The sequence below is a fragment of the Delphinapterus leucas genome, chromosome 5, assembly GCF_059928025.1.
Source record: "Delphinapterus leucas isolate spDelLeu-1000000601 "Yukka" chromosome 5, BTC_Dleu_Yukka2, whole genome shotgun sequence".
In the NCBI taxonomy this organism is placed as follows: domain Eukaryota; kingdom Metazoa; phylum Chordata; class Mammalia; order Artiodactyla; family Monodontidae; genus Delphinapterus; species Delphinapterus leucas.
The window spans coordinates 110,042,393-110,064,524 of record NC_143133.1 but is presented as its reverse complement, the minus strand read 5'-3'; the positions used below and the strand labels follow the sequence as shown (position 1 = coordinate 110,064,524).

Here is a 22,132-nt window from a genome sequence, read left to right as displayed (position 1 = left end):
GACATCATAAAGTGTCGTCCTTCTCTGTCTGACTTATTTCACTGAGATTGAAGGTGCATGCATGCTGTTGCATGTAGCAGGACTTTCTTCCTTTTGATGGCTCAATAATAGTCTCCTAGATACTCTGATGGAAACTGAACGATGTCATAAGTCTTCTGGAGACTTCTGGAGGCCCAGCTCTGGGATGTCTCAGATCAGCCCCCCAGGAACATTGGAGTCACACTCTTGGGTCCCGGTTTGCTTGGTATTCTGGCTCTGCAGACTGGGGCTGCTCTCACACCTTACTACCCTCACCTTCACTCTGTGTGGTGGTGGAGGAGACTGGGGCAGGGAGGGGAAACCATTGTCAGCATTCTCATCATTCCAGTCAGTGTGATCTTCCAGGAAGGGCTGCTCGGAAGATTATCAGCTATCCAGTGCCGGGTCTTGGGATATAACCTTTCCACTGTTTATTTATACTTTGGATATATTGGCTCTGTGTTGTTTGGTTTCCTATTCGAGTACCATTCCAGAGCCATGTGCCATGTTTATAAAGATCGAACATAAGTCAATGAGCTATTCCCAGTGTTGGTCACACACAGGTGCTAGTTTCTTTTGATGGGATCAAGTTTTCCCACCTTTTCTTCTCTCCTTCACCATTGTCATCCTCTTCACAACCTAACTTCTCTCCTGTTCCCTCTTCTTCACAACCTTCCTTAATTTGAACAATGAGAGATGGCAGTAAGTCCAGATGTGGATGATAGTCTGGACAGCAGAGGATTTTTTTTTAACATCTGTATTGAAGTGTAATTGCTTTACAATGGTGTATTAGTTTCTGCTGTATAACAAAGTGAATCAGCCATACATAGATATATATCCCCCTATCTCCTCTCTCTTGCGTCTCCCTCCCACCCTCCCTATCCCACCCCTCTAGGTGGTCACAGAGCACCGAGCTGATCTCCCTGTGCTATCTGGCTGCTTCCCACTAGCTAGCTATTTTACATTTGGTAATGTATATATGTCATGCCACTCTCTCACTTCATCCCAGCTTCCCCTTCCCCCTCCCTGTGTCCTCAGGTCCATTCTCTAGTAGGGACAGCAGAAGATTTTGGGCAGATGGGTAGTTTGCTGTTTCCAGACTGCCCTATTGGAGCACAGAGTCTGTGGAAATATGGTATTAGCAGGTTACCAGTTGGAGCACAAAACTAACTTTTCACTAGCAAATATTTGTCCACAGTAATTTAAACCATTTTTTATTCAGTTTACACATGAGGGGGCAGTATGGTACTTATAAAGCAAATGCTCTGTTGAAATTGTTTATTTCTGTTGGTGTACAGTTGTTTTTAGGTGAGAACTTTTAGACCGTGAATATAATTCTGACACGTTTGTTAGCTATTAAATGTGATACATATATGCGATACGCTCACTCACATACACAGGTCATGTTTTTATTCAAGTATATAAATAATAATCTCCTTGTAACAGTGGGGCTTTCACACAGTGCCTTTTATTGTGAGTTTCATATTTACGGTTTGTTTAATGCTAGCTGGCTTTCTTCGAGCATCTACCTTTAGAACATCAGTCCTCTGGAGATACAGTGTTAGGGTGATGTCTAAATATTTTATGTTATGACTTCATTGAGGGCTGAAGGGACTCCAGTGTTATTGGGGACAGGAAGCTTCTGAACTCAGGTCTTGGCAGCTATGCACATTTTCTTATGAATCACCTCTGTATGATATGCTTCCCTTTATGGCACAGTTTGCTTTTCTCAAGAGAAAAAAAAATTGCTAAGCAAAGAAGCAGCACATTTTAATTAATGTTGTTATTGCTGATAGATGAATGACACTGTAGATAATCAAGGTGCTGACACTCTAGGTTTCATAAATGGAGGGGAAATATTTAAGAGAAGTTGGAAGGTATTAAACGAATTGGTGAAATCTGCAGAGCATTTTCTGAAAAATGCGCGTGGGAATCCAAAAGGTAATTTCGTAAAGCACAGGCTATTTTTAAATGTGTAAAAAATATTTGTGGTCATATGTTTCTGTTTATGTAGTTTGAAAAAAAAATTGAGACTAGCATTTTGGCACAGATATAACTCTGTGAAATGGAACGGGATATTTGTTTGTAATGTTTTATCCCGATTACTTCCTTTGTGGATGAAGAGCTGTGGTATTGTCTACATCTGGTGAAGATAGTTGTGCTTGTTTAGTTTGGGCATGAATCTGTTTTGAAATATAATGATTTGATGCTGCTTTTCCTTAATTTTAATGAGAAATTTTATTTTGAAATCTCTGTTAAAAAATAAAGACTTATGACTTAATACCCAAAATTTGAAGGCATGGATTTTTGGCTCCAACAGTCCCTTTTGGATGAACTCCAAATGCTGTTCGGTACTGGTATACTGTTGGAAAACCCAGGTTTCTGTTCATGGAAAACAATTAATGTCCTTCATGTTTTGATGGCAGATTTTTAGGACCCTGCCTGATGCCACACTGCCTGAACCAGTCACCCTGTCAGCATCACCCCCAAATGCTCCACCAAGGCAATCGAAGAGACAGGGCCAGAGGACCAAGAGACCCGTGGCTGTATATAATCTTTGTATTGAACTGGAAGATGGTAAGATGTTAATTACATGTTTCTTCTTGATAGTCTGTTGAGAATATGGCAAAGCCTATGACCCCAGGGCGGGCCATTGTTTTCCATCCTTTGGATTTTAACTTCTTTTCCCCTCAAGATTATGATTTTTGAGATTAAGGGGGGGGGGTAAATCTTTCCTTGTCAGGGAGAGAATGCACATTTCAGTTTTGTGTTTGTCTTTGTTATTCACGTTTCTTTTTTTACTTTGAAAAGACAGCTAAAATTTCTTTTTGGGGAGACTTGTGTGACCTCCTGTGAGGTTACATAACCCCGAGACAAATGGAAGAGGAACTAAAATGAAAGTAGAACTTTCATGAGAGGAGCAGATTGGAGTCTGATGTTAAATGCATTGAGATCAAAGGCACGGGTCCCTGTGGCGCTGGGGTCTGTGCTTCTGCACCGTCCGGTTTTCTGACTTTCTTGTAAGGCAGGTGTCTCATCCTGTGGTGGGGTGGCAAATTGACCACGGTCAGGGGCTAGGCTGAGTGAATCGAGCTGCAGTGGGACTCTGACCAGTGGAAGTCCTTACTTTCCATCCAAGCCACCCTGTTCCAACTCTCTGTTGTCATGTGGCCACCTTGTCTCAGTATTGCCAGATTGCGTCGTTTTTACCGGAGCCTAGAAATTGGAATTTTAAACACTGATCCCTACAAAACAAGGCTGTGAGCCATAGTGAGACCCCAGTTGCTGATTTGTAATCACGTAGTTATTGGCGTGGAGAATAAGATCGAAACTACCAAGGTTTTATTGGTTTGGAGGTGTGAGGTGATTGTCAAAGGGAAGGAGGAAATGAAGATAGAAACATACAATACCTCCATCGTAAGCAGCTATATAATGAAATGTCACATAGCTAATATCCAAAGACCCATGCAAGCAGGTGACACCTGTCTTTAACTAACTCTCAGGGGATCTGTACACGAGGACTCAGAATGCCTCCTGTAGTGTGTGTGTGTGTGTGTGTGTGTGTGTACACTTATATATTACACACACACACATGCACACACGTTAGTTTTAAAATCAGATCCTCATTTTCTAGAGAAAGGGCATGATTTATTAAAGTCAACCTGTACTTTCAGAGCTTCCTTTTAGCCCTTAGTTTCAGCTTCTGAGCCCAGCCAACTTCTTATTCTCTGTCTCCTTTCTCGTGTTCACTCTCTCAACAGAGTTGCTAATAAGGAGTAAAGCTGACTGGTTTGAATTGAGCCTTGTCTTATATATCACTTGTCCTCTGGTGGAAGTGTTAAAAAATTAGTGAACGAGGCAAATGTTGGAAAGTAGGAGGGGAACAAAATCAGGGCGATGTAAAACAATACCTACTTGGGCTCATCAGCCCTTGAGCAAAACTGAATTGACTCTGTTTCATAAAGGAAATGACCAAAGAGGGAATCACATCTACTTTGGGGGGTATTTTTAGGAATTGAATCAGAATATCCAGTCATGTGTACATAGTTTACTAATTTTTTGATCATTGCGTTGCTGAATGATTATTATTAATGGGTAAGAAGCTGCTGAAGTGGTATTTAGCACATCTTTTATGGAAATACTCAAAATGGTGTACGATCATAGCTTTCCTAATTTTTAGGCCATATATAAATTCTGTAAAACTCTTTAATTATAAGGGAAAAAAGAAGATGGACAAATATTTAATTCCTATAGTCTGTTTTTACGTTCACCATCTATATGATGTCTTATTGTACATTTTGTCTTTTATAACTTTACATTGATCCTTCTGGATTGCAGCCTTTGATTTTTCTGGAAGTTGTTAGAATCAGAAAAGCCCATGATTTTGGTCATGGAGTGATTTTGTTTTATCTTACAGGTCATAAGATAAAGCAATTAAAACCTGTTATTTATCCTCTTCCCTCCCCAACCTATTATTTGTAGCTAAGCTTTAGTGAAACTCAAGTTGTGTGAAAAAGAATTATTTCAGGGAGAACAAAGTGGGATCCATGTTTTGCATATTCTAAAAAAATAAATAAATGAAGTGGTGGTGAAAATGCTTTTGAAAGGAAGCATACAGGGAAAGGATATTAAAAGGCTATGTTGTTGATTATTACTTAGCACATTGAAAGCTCTACCCTTTCAAAAAAAAAAAATCTCTTCTTATCACCAAGACTTAAATGTTTTTCAGTAGCCCGAGTCATCTAATTGTCAACTCTATTTGAAATTTTCAAAAGTTTAAGCTTTTTATGTATTTTTTCTTATTGATGGTAGTTGAGTCACTTCCCATGTTTACCTAGTTTTGGTTAAGGTATGCATTATTAGCCAACTTTGGTTGATGATTTTTCCAAATTTTTTAGTTTATTATGAGTCCGATAGAAGGTTTAAATGCAAGTGTGTTTCCACCTTTACCCTCCCCCCATTTATTCACTGTAGTACAAGTTAAATTTGACTTAATAAAATCCAGGACAAATTATTTTTGTTTAAATTTAGGTAGATTATTTGCCAAGATTCAAGGAACTAGTGTGAATGACTGGAGAGTTTCCTCAGCTGTATGAGTTGGTCACAGATTTGGTATTTGAGTGAACTGGTTTTGTGGTATGTTATTTCTTCTGCATTGAGTAAGGTATGAAACCATGCGATGGACCCAACAGGCAACCCTGGAAAACACTCAGAATTGGTTTCAGTTCAGCATTAGGCAGATCAGAAAGTCGTTATTAGCAGTCAGCAAGCCTGTTAGCATGAGCTGAAGTAGGATAGACCTAGAAGTGGAGAATCCTAGCTTAGCTGGTGTGAAATAGGAGAGACACCCTCCGCTGTTAGACATCGTTTTTCAACCCCGCCCCCGAAGTTTAATTAAAGACACTTAGTATCTTAACTTTAACAAAGGCTTTAATTGGCATTGGCACATTTAGCCATACTGCATACACAATGCTCATTTATTTTCCTTTTTAACGTGTGATTTAATGGCATTGAACTTGTTATTTGCAGAAGACTTTAGAATTCTAGTTACTTGCTTAAAGATCTCTGTTGATGATTAAGATGAACTGAAATGGCTATATTATCTAGCTAGATTTCTTTAAATAGAGCAGCTGTTAAATTTTTTCTGAAATTCTTTTTATTATTTTGTAGAAGCCATATCGTTCATTTTCATATAGCATTTAATAGTCTCACAAACCTCAAAGCTGAGTAGATTTGGCTACGTCAGTTGTTGGGAAATAGCAAAATATGAGGTAGGCTGCTAAGTGCTAAAAAGAAGATGAAAAAATCAAAGGCTTCCTTTTATTTCGTCCACGGGTTATCTTTGTGTTTTTATTTCCTTAGAAGTGGTAGTAAAGTAACTCTAAAAAATTTTAGTGTTTGTTTTGTTTTTGTTTATACCTGCCCACTCCAAATTTATGTCCTTCCTACCTCTTTTTTTAATTATATAAATTTCAGGTGTACAGCATTATAATTTGACATCTGTGTACACTACACAGTGATCACCGCCAGAGGTCTAGTTATCATCCATCACCATACACTTGACTCCGTTTACCCCTTTCATCCACTCCCCAACCCTCTTCCTCTCTGGTAACCACTAATCTGTTCTCTGTATCTATGTGTTTGTTTTATTTTGTTCATTTGTTTAAGATTTCAGATGTGAGTGAAATCATATGGTGTTTGTCTTTCTCTCTCTGACTTACTTCATATAGCAGAATACCTCCAATGTCCATCTGTGCTGTCACAAATATCAAGATTTCATTCTTTGTCATGGCTGAGTTGCATACATACATATGCAATATGTATGGTACACATATATATATATATATTCATCTATTGATGGACACTTAACGTTGTTTCCATATCTTGACTATTGTAAATAATGCTGCAATGAAAATTGGGGTGCATGTGTCTTTTTGAATTAATGTTTTTGTGTTCTTTGGATAAATACCCAGAAGAGGAATAGCTGGGTCATATGGTAGTTCTCTTCTTAACTCTTTGAGGAACCTCCATACTGTTTTCCCTAGTGGCTGCACCAAGTTACATTTCCAGAAACGGTGTACTAGGGTTCCCTTTTCTCCACATCCTCTCCAGCATTTGTTATTTATTGTCTTTGTTAATAGCCATTCTAACAGGTATGAGGTGATAGCTCATTGTGGTTTTGATTTGCATTTTCCTAACAATGGATGATATTGGACACCTTTTCATGAGTCTTTTGGCCATCTCTCTGTGTTCTTTTGGAAAACATCTGTTCACATCCTCTGACCATTTTTCAGTTGGGTTGTTTTATTTATTTATTTTTGCTTTTGTTGTTAAGTTGTATGAGTTCTTTATGTATTTTGATATTTTTAGATATTAATGCCTTATTGGATATGTGATTTGCTAATATCATCTCCCATTCAGTAGGTTACCTTTTCATTTGGTTGATCGTTTCCTTCGCTGTGCAGAAGCTTTTAGTTTGATGTAGTCTCATTTGTTTATTTTTCCTTTTGTTTCCCTTGCCTTTGAAGTCAGATCCACAAAAATATAGCCAAGACCGATGTCAGGGATGTTACCACCTCTGTTTTCTTCTAGGAATTTTATGGTTTCAACTCTTACATTAAAGTGTTTAATCCACTTTGAGTTGATTTTTGTGTGTGGTGTAAGATAGTGGTCTAGTTTCATTCTTTTGCATATTGCTGTCCAGTTTTCCCGATGCTGTTTATTGAAGAGACTGTCATTTCTCCATTGTATGTTATTTACTCCTTTGTCATAATTTAATTGTCCATGTATGTGAAGGTTTATTTCTGGACTCTCACTCTGTTCTGTTGATCTGTGTGTCTGTTTTTGTTCCAGTACCACACTGTTTAGATTACTATAGCTTTGTAGTATAGTTGCAAGACAAGGAGTGTAATACCTCCAGCCTTGTTGTTCTTTCTCAAGATTGTTTTGGCCATTTGGGGTCTTTTGTGGTTCCATACAATTTTTAGAGTCATTTGTTCTGCTTCTGTGAAATATGCCATTGGCATTTTGTTAGGGATTTCATTGAATCTGTAGAGAGCATGGATATTTTGGCAATATAAATTCTTCTAATCCATGAGCATGGAATATCTTTCCATATATTTGTGTTTTCTTCAGTTTCTTTCCAGTGCCTTATAATTTTCAGTTTACAGGTCTTTCATCTCCTTGGTTAAATTGATTTCCAGGTATTTCATTCTTTTTGTTGCAATTGTAAATGGGATTGTTTTCTTAGTTTCTGTTTATGGTAGTTTGCTATTAGTGTATATAAATGCCACAGATTTCTGTATATTGATTTTGTATCCTGCAACTTTAATGAATTCATTTATTCTAACTTTTTTTTTGATGGAGGCTTTAGGGTTTTCTCTGTATGGTATCATGTCCTCTGTGGGTAGTGACAGTTTTACTTCTTCCTTTCTGGTTTGGATGTCTTTTATTTCTTTTTCTTTTCTAATTGTTGTGGCTAGGACTTTCAGTAGTATGTTGAATAAAAGTAAGGCAAGAGTGGGCATCCTTGTCTTTTTCCTGATCTTATAGGACAAGCTTTTAGCTTTTCACTGTTAGGATATGATGTTAGCTGTGGGTTTGTCATATATGGCCTCAATTATGTAAAGGTACATGCCCTCTATACCAACTTTGTTGAGAGTTTTGAATTTTGTGAAATGCTTTTTTGGCATCTGTTGAGATGATCATATGGTTTTTATCCTTAATTTTGTTGATGTGATGTATCATGTTGATTGATTTATGGATGTTGAACCAATCTTACATCCCTGGAATAAATCCCACTTGATCATGATGTAAGATCCTCTTAATGTTTTTAATGTATCATTGGATTTCGTTTACTAATATTTTGTTGAGGATTTTTTTCATCTATGTTCATCAAGGATATTGGCTTGTAATTTTCTTTTTTTGTGGTGTTATTGTTTGGTTTTGGCATCAGGGTAATGCTGGCTTCATAAAATGTGTTTGGAAGATTTCTCTCCTCTTCAGTTTTTTTGGAAGAGTTTGAGAAGAATAGGTATTAAATCTTTGAGTGTTTTATAGAATTCACCAGTGAAGCCAGCTGCCTGGGCTTTTGTTTGTTGGGAGATTTTTGGATTACTGTTTCAACCTCCTTACTAGTAATTGGTCTATTCAGATTTTCTATTTCTTCATGATTCAGTTGTGTGTTTCTAGAAATTGATGCACTTCTTCTAGGTTGTCCAATTTGTTAGCTTGTAATTGTCTGTAGTAGTTTCTTATGATTCTTTGTATTTCTCTGGTTCTTACTTCCCGTCTTTGATCTCTGATTTTATTTAGTTGAGCCCTCGTTTTTCCCTTGGTGAGTCTAGCTAAAGGCTTGTCAATTTTGTGTTTTCAAAGAACCAGATCGTAGTTTCATTGATCTTTTCTATTGTTTTTTTAATCTCTTTCATGTATTTCCACTCTTGATGATTTCCTTCCTTCTACTAATTTTGCATGACTTTGTTCTTCTTTTTCCAGTTCCTTTAGGTGTGAATTTACTGGAGTTTTTCTTGTTTCTTGAGGTAGGCCTGTATTGCTATGAACTTTCTTTGCTACATCTTGTTGATTTTGGCATGTTGTATTTCTGTTTTTATTTATCTCTTGGTATTTTTTTATTTCTCCTTTGATTTCTTCAGTGAGCCATTGGTTGCTCAGTAGCATGTTGGCTTATCTCCATGTTTTAGTGGTTTTTCCTTTTGTTTCTTGTGATCAATTTCTAGTTTCATACCATTGTGGTTGGAGAAAATGCTTGGTATAATTTCAGTCTTCTTGAGACTTGTCTAGTGACCTAACATGTAATCTGTCTTGGAGAATGTTCCATATGCACTTGAAAAGAGTGTGTATTCTGCTTTTGGATGGAATATTCTGTATTCGTATATATCTATTAAGTCCATTTGGTCTGATGTGTTGTTTAAATTCAGTGTTTCCATATTGATTTTCTGTCTGGATGATCTATCCATTGATATAAGTGAGGTGTTAAAGTCCCCCACTATTATTGTATTGCCTTTAATATCTCTTTATGTCCATTAATATTTGCTTTCCTATACCTTGGTGCTCCTCTGCTGGGTGCATATACATTTATAAATCTTATATCTTCTTGCTGGATTGACCCCTTTATCATTATGTAATGCCCTTCTTTGTCTTTTATTACAGTCTTCGTTTTAAAATCCATTTTGTCTGATGTGAGTGTAGTTTCTCCAGCTTTCTTTCATTTCCATTTGCATGGAATGTCTTTTTAAGTCCCTTCACTTTGAGTCTCTGTGTACCCTTTCTTCTGAAGTGAGTCTCTCTCCATTCAGCCATTCTGCCTTTGATGGGCAAATTTAGTCTATTTACATTTAAAGTAATTATTAACAGGTATGTACTTATTGCCATTATGTTAATTGTTTCCTGGCTGTTTTTGTAGTTCTTCTCTGTTCCTTTCTTCTCTTTCTTGCTTCCTTTGTGTCTTGGTGGGTTTTTTGCGTGCGCGCGCGCACACGTGTGTGTATGTTATGCTTACATTCCTTCGTCATTTTCTTTTGTGTGTTTACTGCAAGTTTTTTTCCCTGTTGTTTCAATGAGGTTTACATATAACATCTTATGTAAATAGTAACCCATTTTAAATTGGTAACCTCTTAAAGCTTTGGAATGTGTCCAAATTTATCTTTTTACTCCCCCCATCACATATTATACCTTTGATGACACATTTTACATGTCATTTTGTGCATCTTTTAACTAATTATTTTAATTTTAGTTAAGTTTACTACTTTTGTCTTTTAACCTTCATGTTTGCATTTTAAGTGGTTTCACTACCTGTATTATATATTTACCTTTTCCAGTGATGTTTTTACTTTTATGTGTTTTCTCATTATTAATTAGTGCCATTTCTTTTCAGCTTAAAGAAGTCACTTTAGCATTTCTTGTAGGACTGGTTTAGTGGTGATAAACTCCTTTAGCTTTAGCTTATCTGGGAAACTCTTAATCTCTCCTTCAGTTCTGAATGATAACTTTGTGGGTACAGAATTCTTGGTTGGAAGTTTTTCCTTTCAGCACTTTGAATATGTTGTGTCACTCCCTTCTGGACTGTAAAGTTTCTGCTGAAAAATTTGCTGATAGCCTTATGGGGTTTTTCTTGTATGTAACAAGTTGTTTTTCTTTTGCTGCTTTTAGGATTGTCTCTTTATCCTTAACTTTTACCATTTTAATTATAATATGTCTTGTTGTGTGTCTTTTTGGTTTCATCTTGCTTGGAACTCTTTGGGCTTCCTGGACCTGGATGTCTCTTTCCTTCCACAGATTAGGGAAGTTTACAGCCACTATTTCTTCAAATAAGTTTTCTGGCCCTTTCTCTCCCTCTTCTCCTTCTGGGATCCCTGTAATATAAATATTATCCTTCTTGATGTTGTCTCAAAGGTCCCTTAAGGTATCTTCACTTAATTTTTGTTTTCTTTTTGCTGCTGTCTGGGTGAGTCCTATTGTTTTCTCTTCCAGCTTGCTCATTCATCCTCCTGCCTCATTTAGTCTGCTGGTGAGCCCATGTAGTGTATTTTTCAGTTCAGTTATAACTTCTGTTTAGTACTTGCTTATATTTTTCTGCCTCTTTGTTGAAGTTCTCACTGTGTTCATCTATTCTTCTCCCAAGTTCAATGAGTACCTTTATGACTATTAATTTGAACTCTGTGACAGGTAGATTGCTTATCTTTGTTTCCTTTTGTTCTTTTTCTGAGGCTTTGTCTTTTTCTTTTGTTGGAACATATTCCCTTGTCTCCTCATCTTGCCTCATTTTGTGTTTGTTTCTATGTATTAGGTAAATCAGCTATCTCTCCCAGAATTGAAGGAATGGCCTTATTTAGGAGATGCCTTGTGGGGCTCAGAAGTGCATTCCTGACTGGCCACCAGAGCCAGGCATTCAGGGAGTATCCCCTGTGTGGGCTGCATGTGCCCTCTTGTGGTGGGAACGTGGCTGCTGGTGCAGTGTCTGGTGGACGGGGCTGGGTCCCGGACCCTTAGTACCTTTTTATATAAAGAGAGACTGTTGTGTTTGTCCCCATATACAAGGAAAGTTCATGAGGCTGTATGAGGTATATTCTTTGCTATTTTCTCTTCAAGGCAGAAGAAACATTTTAAAAGAAGGTTTGGTGAGTGAGAAGAGGATTATCATCTGAATTTTGACTAAGCTCTCCCATTCTTCCTTTATGCTAGCTCTAATTTTAAACACAACTAGACATTCACAGGACTAGTTTTATTTGTATCTTCTTTGGTAATTAGGTATTCTTTGCCTGTCTTCTTTTGTACATGGTATAGCAGTTTGTTTATTTAGACAACAGAAAAGATAAGACTTATAAAGAGTTGAAAACAAAATCATCTTGCAAGCCAATTGGCAGGATTTAATATTATTTTAGGGTAGTTCTTACTTTGGGTATCGTTAGGTTGGCACTTTCCCACTTGGATCCCGGATGTGCTAACTGGAGCACATTTTGTTGAACACGTATTATTGTAGTCCTACAGTGTGGTAGAGAACATGACGAGGATGCAGAGCTTTATAAGCAAAAAAGTGAAAATACGACGGTCGAAGGGGAGATGGGTTAACAATAAAGCAGGACCATTTTCCTCCTTTCTTAAAGAAAGAACGTATCCTGATATACATCAGTCTATAAAATCAGGGTGGGACAGATCTGTCTTGTAGGAGTCAAGAAGGCCATGGTAAAAGGCTGGTTAAGTAATTTAAGCTTAGGTTGATGTGGGCTTGAGTGAGCACTAGGAGTTGAAAATAAAATGGATATCTGGTAGAAATGTGAAAGGGAGTTGTTGGTACTTCTCCACTGACCAGGTGTGGAGAATGAAGGCAGCTCATCAACACAGATGTCATCAGCCACATTGTAGGCTCATAGGTAAATCTTTTCCTTGTGTTTATGTCTTAGTTTTGTCCTGAGGCTTTTTTTTAATATATATCTTTAGACCATCTTTCCATCAAAAGGAAGAAATCATCTCATCTTGTTAGTGTCTTCAATACATATTGTTATATGTAACTTGTTTAGAAAATAGGTTTGGTATAAATAGTGTATGTGGAAAGCCAGTGGACAGAGAAATGTTAAGTAATAACTGAAATGTTATGTCTTCTTAGAGAAAGATTAGTCTCATAATTATGAACAATGTAGAGCTCAGTTTTCTCCTACTTTACCTCGCAGACTTATATCCATTCAGTCACAGGCTTATGTAAAGGATGGGCGGCCCCCACCATACTCAAAGATGTTTATTTCTGTAGAAGTCAAGGATGGAGAGCTGACAGTCACGGCAACTATGCACTCTCCAATCTCAGTTCCCAAGAGAGTATCTTTAGAGGGGTAGATTGGGCATTTGGGATTGACATGTACACACTGCTATATTTAAAATAGATAACCAACAAGGACCTACTGTATATCACAGACAACTCTGCTCAATATTCTGTAATAACCTAAATGGGAAAAGAATTTGAAAAAGAATAGGTACATGTGTATGTATAACTGAATCACTTTGCTGTATACCTGAAACTAACACAACGTTGTTAATCAACTGTGCTCCAATTAAAAAAAAAAGAAAAAGAAAAAGAAATGACCTTCATGAAAGCATGCTTTCGTAAGTGAATTGTTACTACCCCGTGCTCCCTCAGATTGTATCAGGACACTTATGTGAGAGAAGGATCACTGTAAAACCATTGTTGATGTGGATTTTCAGAGACTTTCTGCAGCTACTGACATTTCCTTATAGACATATCTGATCAGCTTGCAGAGATTAATAATCAACCCAAGTAACCGGCTGCAAGCAGAGCTCTGTCTTATGCTTGGTAATCTTCTCTCGATTCTTACCATTTTTTTGCATGACGCTTCACGGGTAGATTCTGGATAATAACTTTCCAAAGGTCGAGCCATCTTACCACCTCCTCTGAGCAAAGTCATGATTCCTTGGCATGGAATTACTGTGTTGTGAAGTTAAATCTAAGACCGAGCTTGAATCCAGTGACAGGCTGTGTCGACAGATTATTTCTCACTTTTACCGTGATGAGATCAATGGGTTGGAAAAGGCAGCCAGAAATGTCAGGGCTGTGATTGAGTTGTGACCTGCCCATAGATCGTGCCCGCTGCTTCTCCTGCACCGGCGTCTCCCCAGACGCTTCCTTGAAGCTCAGCTCCCCTAATGTTAATGACAAAGCACGAGGCACCTTCTTATATGACTTCCTCTATAATCTTAACTATGCTCCTGTGTGGGATGAACATTTCCCCCTCTCTCTGGAGGGGGAAGAAAAAAAGTCTTATTTAACGCCTTAAAAAAGTTCATGGCAGGTAACTAGAATAGAAGAGAGAAAAATTCTTTAAAGCTTGTCTCCCTGTGGTGTGGGTTTTTTCTTCACTTCTAATAGCTTTTATTTTAATTTCTAGTTCTGAATTCAAGCAGCTGTCACTCTCTTTATAGCCCTCTTTGAAACACTTACAACGTAGGAGGTAGCCGGGATGTCTAAGAAACATCTTTTCAAACCAACTGAAGTATTGTTTATCCTGAATGAAATAGAATTTTTAAGGCTGTCAGGAGTGACTGATTTGAAACGTTTCCTTTGGTAGCTAGGAAGATGAGGAGAAATCTTGAAGGGGAAGGTATTATCTCAGTGTGGCCAATTCCAAGCAATTGTTATTACTCAGAAAACTCTTATGGACCGTGATAAAAATTACCAGGAGATAAGACTGCTGTCTACAATTAATATAACCAAACAAACCTGTGGTCAGTTTATTTGTACTTACTGAATCCTTCCCAGCTGTTGAGGAAAAAGAAATGAGGTGAGATTGAGTCAACTGTGGAGGCTACTCCTGTAACTAGTTGTGTCTCCTTGACTTTTATGAACTCTGGGTTGCAACTTTGCAGCCTGGCTCCTTCTAAATGCTCATTCTGCTTGGCATGGCATTCTTGTGTGTCTTCTAGGCAGTATTTAGAAGGAATCCAGTGTCAACCTTGGGTGGAAAAAAAAATCTTCAAGCCTATTACAGTGAATTATACGGCTGACATTTTGCATGTACTAATATTTGCTCTCTGAACTCAGCAACATGAGTCTTTGAGCTTGAATTGTGATGATGGCTGTGGTTTTATTTTTCTCTTTGGGTCAGAATAGAAATAGTGACTCTTTAAGTCTCTGGTTATTATCTTAGTTATTTTAAAGGTGGGCTCTTTTTCTTAAAAATTTTAATAGTTAATGTGAGAACAGGATACAAAATTTGGAGGGTAATAATAGTACACAGTTAACAGATAGCATACTATATGCCGGCTACTGTTGTTAGCAATATTTGTTAAACTTAGGTAATCCTCATAACAGTCCTATCGGTAGTATTATTATCCGTATTTTATAATTGGGGAAACTGAGGCTCAGAGAAGGTCAGTAGCTCACCTGAGTCTCCCGGCTAGTGAGTGACAAAGCCAGGATTAACCAGTCCCATTCCAGAGTCTGGGCTCCTTACCACTCTGCTCAAGTGCAAACCCAAGTGCCTCAGCAAATGGTCTTCTCTTCTCTGGAGTTTTCCATGGCCAGTCTTTTCAGAGATGTCATGTGCCTTTCAAACAATACATTGATTTATTCTTTTTTAATTTTAAGAGTGACTCTTAGTTTTTCCATTAAAAACAGTGGCTAGTTTTGTTGTGAAGGAATCAGAGTGATGGTTTTGATGAAGGAGATGAAGGAGATGAAGGAGAAGAAAGGGCCAGAGATGAGGATGGATTTAAACCTGGGACACAATACACTGTAACAAAAATGGGTCCTCTAAGAGAAAGGGGTCGCTCATTTTTATGGGCAGGGAGAAGGAAAAGCAATCATTTTATTTCAGTATTATATTTATTTTATCGTGATATATATACCCATTTACCTAAATGAACAAATATCTGGTCTTACGTTAGTTGCAGTAAGGTGAAAAGTCTCCATTCAATCCCATCACCTCAGTCCCTGCAAACCAAATCTGTAACCACTGTTATTAATAGACTGAGCCATGTCAGAGGGCCAGCTCTCAGTTCCAAAGTTATCTAATATCGGCAATTTCAAATATTTTTTCATTTACATGTCATTTCAACCTATAGTTTCTTAAATCCTTTCAAAGTTAAAATTCCAAATTGGATTGCTGGCCACTGTTATTAGGAGGGTCGTATCACATGAAACTGCTCTGCTGTTTGTCTATGTCAAAACTGATTGAATAGCAGCAGTTTGACTTGGTTCAACCTATAGTTTCTTATTTTTCCTTCTAGAATCCTTCATGTACATATAAGCAGAGATGAATGTAGATTTTTATATATCCCCTGTGTGCTCAAAAGCTAGTTGTGCACCGTATTTTAAAAAACTTTATATCTGGTATTGTTTTCATATCAACACAAAAAGAGTGCCCTCTCCTTTTTCACTGCTGTATAGTATTCGGTGTGTTCTGTTGTGTGGGTGTGCTCCTAAAGGCCTTGTTCTACAGCCAGACATAAGCAGGTGGTACAGGTCCTCAGTAATCACACACAGGCTTCTAGCCTTCCAAGGATCACAGAAATGTGTCCACAGAAATAATATACATGGTGTGATTTTGAGTGACTCAAGTAAGTTATAAAACAGAATTTCAGAATAGCCTCACTTCTAAAGGGAGAACTATGTGAATAAGTGTATAAACATAGAAATAAATCCGGAATAATATTAACCAGTTAGGACAGTGGTTTTCCTTAGGAAGTGAGAGAATGATGATTTTCTTCTTTAAACATATCTGTATTTCTTTTTCCTTGTTATATACATGTAAGTATATACACATATATACGTGTACATATATACACATATATACACATGCATCATGCATACGAGTATGTGTATTTAAGTTACAAAAGTTTCAGCCTAAAACTGATGCAAGTTGTGCTTGTTATTTGGCGTGCTGGGTGTAAGTTGAAGATTTTGAAGTACAAAGAGTGAAGCGGAGCCCAAGAAAAAAGCATATGGAGTCCCGCTAGCATGAGTTGACCTGGAGAAATTTCATTGGCAGTACATTGAGAATGGGGAGCTGTCACTGCTTAGTGTTTTCCTGTTGGATTTAATGCATCTTTCACCTTCTACCTGGGCTGCTCTCAAAGTCACATTGTCCTAGCATTTTGGGGATCACTATCACTGGAAATACTTAGGCCACAAAGAGTTTTATTGAGTGGTAGAATTATTTGTGGTTACATTTGGATTTAACCTAACCTGGATTTAAATCCCTGTTCTCTTCTTACTGTCTTATATGACCTAGGCAAATTCCCCTTTGAAGCCTCATGAGTTTGGGTCAGTAAACTTCCCCATGGCCTTTGCCAAGAACAAATGAGTTAATGGCTGTAAACCACCCAATATTTAGTGAATACTCAATTTTAGCTTAGATTTTCCAGAGGGCCTGATGTGTAAAATAGAGGGCTTCAAATATATTTTCCTATATGGTATACTTTCCAAGAAAATGTACTTAGTCTTTTGTGTTTGGCTATTTTTGTCCAGCTTAATAAGTTTATTGGTTGCTACCTTAAACTGACAATTGATAATAATGTACATTGTTCAGGTGAAAAGAATGATGTGATGGGGGAGGAGGATAGGTAAGTAGCTAGGAGTCCAACAACCCTCCTTTCTCAGCTGGACTGGAGTGTGTTCTGAACACACTGCTCTAAATTTCCTGAGCTGTCAAAATGTCAGGCTTCCTCAGAAGTTTATGCAAGACAGCTTGATTCAGTATCTGATTACTTTTTGGTTCCTAAGGATAATCGTAGATGGTGGTTATATTTTTTGTTTATATAGGCAGAAATCTCAGTCTGTAAATAATGCCTCTGGACTGTGATTATGATATAAAAATGCTCTCTGCTTTACAGAGTAAAGCAATTTGCTTTGACTTCTATTGACATCGCAGCCGAACTGGTCTTATTCACTTTGTAATTGAATTGCTACAGCCTTCCATTGACCTTGTAAGTAGCAGAGGTGGTTCCTGGAGTTGTAACGTAATGCCTGTTAGCTACTGCTGTAACGTTATAATGGGGTCTGTGTTTTATGTCATGCGATTAGAACACAGCCGATTCCCTCATCAGCATTTCCTAGCATACACTTTTGCCATGTCTTAGCCATTCGGTAGCTTTTCAGGCAAGCGTTTTGCTTAATTTTTAGTATCTTCAGACAGTAGAAAATAAAATCTGCTTTATAATTGTATGGCAATTTCATCACATCTTTTCACGCCTTACTGTGACAGTTTAACTTGTAGTTTAGGAGTTGACTTCTCTCGTATTCAGTTTTCTGGGGGGGATGCATATCTATGTGTACTTTTGTTTTTTGGACTTTTTGGACTGGGAGTGGGAGGTTATTTCATTGAGAGTCATGTTTCCCTTTCCTAGACATGATTTCAGATAAAGAAATTATATTACCCAAGGGAATTATTCTTAGCCACTGACTGTCATTAACCTGCATGTTAATTAGCTTTATCATGGTTCCCATTATGGTTTGTCTTGTTTGGTGAGGCCAAATGAAATGAGAGGAACTGGGACATCTTGCCCTACCGCCCCCAGCATGACATTGCTTTAACTTGCAGCAGAACTGAGAATTGGGGTCAGTGGGACTTTACGAACCTTTCCTTCCACTTGGCAATTATAACTGGTCTCTCAGTGCACCTTTCACTGCTGAGAAATACAATTAGTGTTCTTTCCTTAATGGGCAGTTGGCAGGGTTAATTTCTTATACCCCCCTCCCCTTTGTTTCCCTAATGGAAGATTTTCTGATCAAAGAATCTAAACTGTTTTCTCTTAATAGTCATTTATTACCTACTGCTCTGTGGACAGCAAAGAAGAATTCCCTTTGAATGGGAGGGTTGGATTTGGTTTTTTTAAAGAAAGATACCCAATTACATTAGCAATTTTAAAAGCTCAATTTTAAAGTCAAACTTTGAGTCTCCTAACCTATCTTTATTTTTCTAATTAAAGAAAGGAATTACCTGTGTGTGTGTGTGTGTGTGTGTGTTTGTGTGTGTGTGTGTACGTACAAACTAATGTACAAGATAATATGATATAACTCTTTTGGCTTACGTTTTTAGAAGGATAAGAATAAATATCTGGCCTGAAAAATATATCGGCTTTACTTTTTGTCTTGCATTGGATTCCTTTTTTTTTGGGGGGGGGTGACTTCTTTTTCTCTCTGTAGATCTTATCCGTATAATGCCACTATTGCTAGTGCCTCATAATGCAAGTTCTCTCAATTCCTTGGCCATTTTAGTTGAAGTAGACTAAGCATATGGGAAGCTATGAAGGCAGTGCTGGGTTTTCTTTGGCTGGTTAGGTGTTAATGGGGTTTGGGATCTGATCCTGACCCTTCTCAGCCATGCTGCTCACAGACTGCTCTGTTGTACACTAGTCGTTCCGTGTGTATACTGCAGCTTCTAGTTCGAGAAGCTCATAGGACTCCGTGAGGTTCTGGGTGAGTATCCAAGTATGCTATGAAGAAACAGGCCTGTTCACTTTTTTTTTTTTTTTTTTAACTAGCCAAAGAGTGGGCTACTTGGACAAAACTAGTCTTAGATAATCCAGCTAGGCAGGACAGGCTGTCTTTCTATGTTGTTGGAATGTAGCCTTTTCCTGTTTTCCTCAGTCTCAATAAATTTGGGTATCTGGTCACACTGGTATCTGCACATCAGTAAATATGGGGATGCTAGCGCTAAGGACCAGATGCAAAAACAAAACACTGGACAGAACTGTAATCCTCCCTTTGGAGCAGTAGTGAGTGTTAAGCTGTTGTGGAAGTCATGCTCCTTTACTTAGCCTTGGAGCCCTTGAATGTTTCATTGACTACAACAGTCTCACCCAGTAATTTGAAAGCAAGAAGACATTATGATGTACTTCTAGGACTTAGGTAGGAAGAGTGAGGCTATGTATGACTCAAGTGTTCTTGAGTGTCCTTGTTAAAAGTAGAATGCTCTCCTAGATGGGTTAGTGTTCCAACGCAGTATGACAGTTCTATGATGTCTCATTTCTCATGAGTGAAGTAGTATACTTTGACTTGTATTAACTGCATTTCAGGGACCAGCACTGCTTAGTCCATGCTACTTTTCCTGTACACAGGGTCATTAAAGAGTGGATGGTGGCTATGTCCTTTGATCTCTATCAACCTTAAAATGCCACTGTTGGCACCCATCCCATCTGTTATGTTGGCCTTATGAACATTGGTGGGGGAATGTTTTCCTTCTACTGTTTCATATGTTGAAGCATCTCACCAGCTCCTAGACAGATTTAGCTTTATTTATAGAGGTCACTTCCATATTTATTGTTCCGCATCAGGTTTTATATACAACGTCAAGTCCAATTGCATATTGAGCAGGGGGGAGGGAAAACATAAATTTTGGTTTACTCTAATTTACACTAGTCAGTGCAGTATTAGAAACTAGCTTTTGACATGATGAAATATAGCAATTCAGACTTTCTTTTAGCAGAGTAGAAATTACATCAGAGTGTCTTTGAAATGAGTTTGGGAGTACTGTTCTTGATGGTAGGCACCCTTCTCCTTTTCAGTATGCTGTGTGTCCTGGGTGACCTTAGGAAGAAAGACCACTATGGCTCGAAGGAGATTTTATTGATGTCATAATATCTGCCACATGATGGAAACTAGGGCAGCCTGAATATTTTCTGCTTAGTTCAAAGGTTATATTTTGAACAGGCTTATATAAGTTAGCAAAACAAACAAACCTCTCCTCTTCCTGTGGCATTTCATCATCCTCTTCCCATTTCAGCCTCTTCCCGTCACTTCCATTCCCACAGCTATCAGTCTGTCTACTACTGTGACTTGTACCCAGACATGTTCTCCTTGAGGATAGCCTTTCTCAGTTCCCTACATGCTGTGCCCTCTTCAGCTTCAGACATTAAGCGAGTCTTCCTTGGGTGTAGCATCATGAGAACAGACACACCAAGTGGGCGAAGAAGAAATTGAAATACTCGAAGCAAGACATTATTGGGCAGCACTGTTTAAAAGACAGAAAATTCAGAATGCAAGGAGGATAATTATAGTGCAGAATGACAGGAGAATGAATCCAGGCACAAGGGGAGGAGGGGGCTAGGGTAAATGTCACCACGTCAGCTTTTTTGCCCCCTGCTGGGGAAAGAATCTACCTAGTTTTGGCTGAAGCCCCCCTCAAAAGTAAACTAGGTCATGTTTAGCCTTGAGATTTATTTCTCTGTACTTAGGTAGTGAGTTTTTATATGTCTGGTCACATTTTCTAGTCGATTTCCACTGTGATTTTGGAGATTTTTTCCCCCCAGAAAGTGTTACATACCAATCGATAATAAAAATAATAGTTAAGAATATTAGCTTTTCACTTTATGGAACAGCCTGTGTACACTAATTGTAGTATACAAGTAATCCCTGTTGAGTGAGCGTACTAAAATATAAAAGAAATCAAATATATTTTAGTAAATTCTAGTTTTGAGAGTTTTCCCTGACGAAATGTAATGTGAATATTTAAAGAGTCATGATGACCCTTTGACTGTCAGTATTTAGGGAAATTGTCTGTTTAAATATGGCATAGAAAATGTTCTGAATCTTGTTTCCTAATCGATATTTTAGAGCTATAAAGTTTTCTTTGGTATTCTTGTGCCATGTTTCACAAATTTTGACATGAAATGTCTTTATCGTTGAGTTCTAAATCTTTCTTAATTTCCATTATGATTTTCTTTTTAACCATATTTAGTTTACCAGCATAGTGAAATGGTAAAATCTATCCTTTCCTTTATTAAGTTCTAAATATTTTGTAATTTTGGTCTGAGAAGAGAGGATGTGTAATATCCATCCTTCAAAACATTTCCTTAAGAATTCTTCGGCAGTCCAGTGGTTAGGACTCTGCACTTTCACTGCTGAGGGCCCAGGTTCGACCCCTGATCGGGGAACTAAGATCTCACAAGCCTCATGGTGTGGCCAAAAAAAAAAAAAAAAAAATCCTTAAAAAAACATTTGTTTTGAAGAATATTTATCCTCTGTTATTTCAAGGTGTGTGTGTATCTAAACAATAGAGCAGCTTTGTATGGTTGATTACAGATATTTCTCTCTCTCCCTGCCTGATAGAACTGTCTGAGAGGAGTGTGTTAAAGTCTCCAATAATGACAGTTGATTTTTCTGTTTTCCCTTACGGTTCTATATATTGCTTGAGGCTGTATCATTAGGTGCTTATCTTCTTACTCCATCATCTTGTCCTTTTATCAGTATAAAATGACCCTCTTTATCTCTCATGTAGTTTATTAAGATCGTTGTGTACTTTGATTTATATTTGCCTAGTATAGCTTTATTTTCTTGAATTTCCAGCCTTGCTTTGTCTTTTTGTTGTAAGCATGTTTCTCGTAGTCAACATATTATTGGATTTGGAAAATATATTTGGAGAATCACTGTCTTTTAATTGATGAGTTTAATCCATTTATGTATATTATGATTACCATTATGTTAGGATTTCTGTCATTTTATAATTTTTATTTAATAATGAATTTTGATACCTTTTTGTTTTCTTTCCTCCTTTCTCTTTACAAAAGCAAATGTTATGCTGTTTCTAATAATGTGCATCCTGTTTTTGTTTCTAAGGTGGTTGCCTTATTTTGAGATTTATAAGCT

General features: G+C 37.6%; 1 protein-coding gene across 3 annotated transcripts in view; it reads left to right on the top strand.

Moving 5' to 3' along the window:
* The window catches only part of ARHGAP10 (Rho GTPase activating protein 10), a 335,363-nt gene that overhangs the window by 279,298 nt on the left and 33,933 nt on the right, over positions 1-22,132 (top strand). For all 3 annotated transcript variants that reach the window (XM_089912398.1, XM_022599764.3, XM_022599763.3), the window contains one exon: positions 2,445-2,595. In XM_089912398.1, the coding sequence (XP_089768524.1) occupies positions 2,445-2,595 (151 nt within the window). The remainder of the gene's footprint in view (positions 1-2,444; positions 2,596-22,132) is intronic.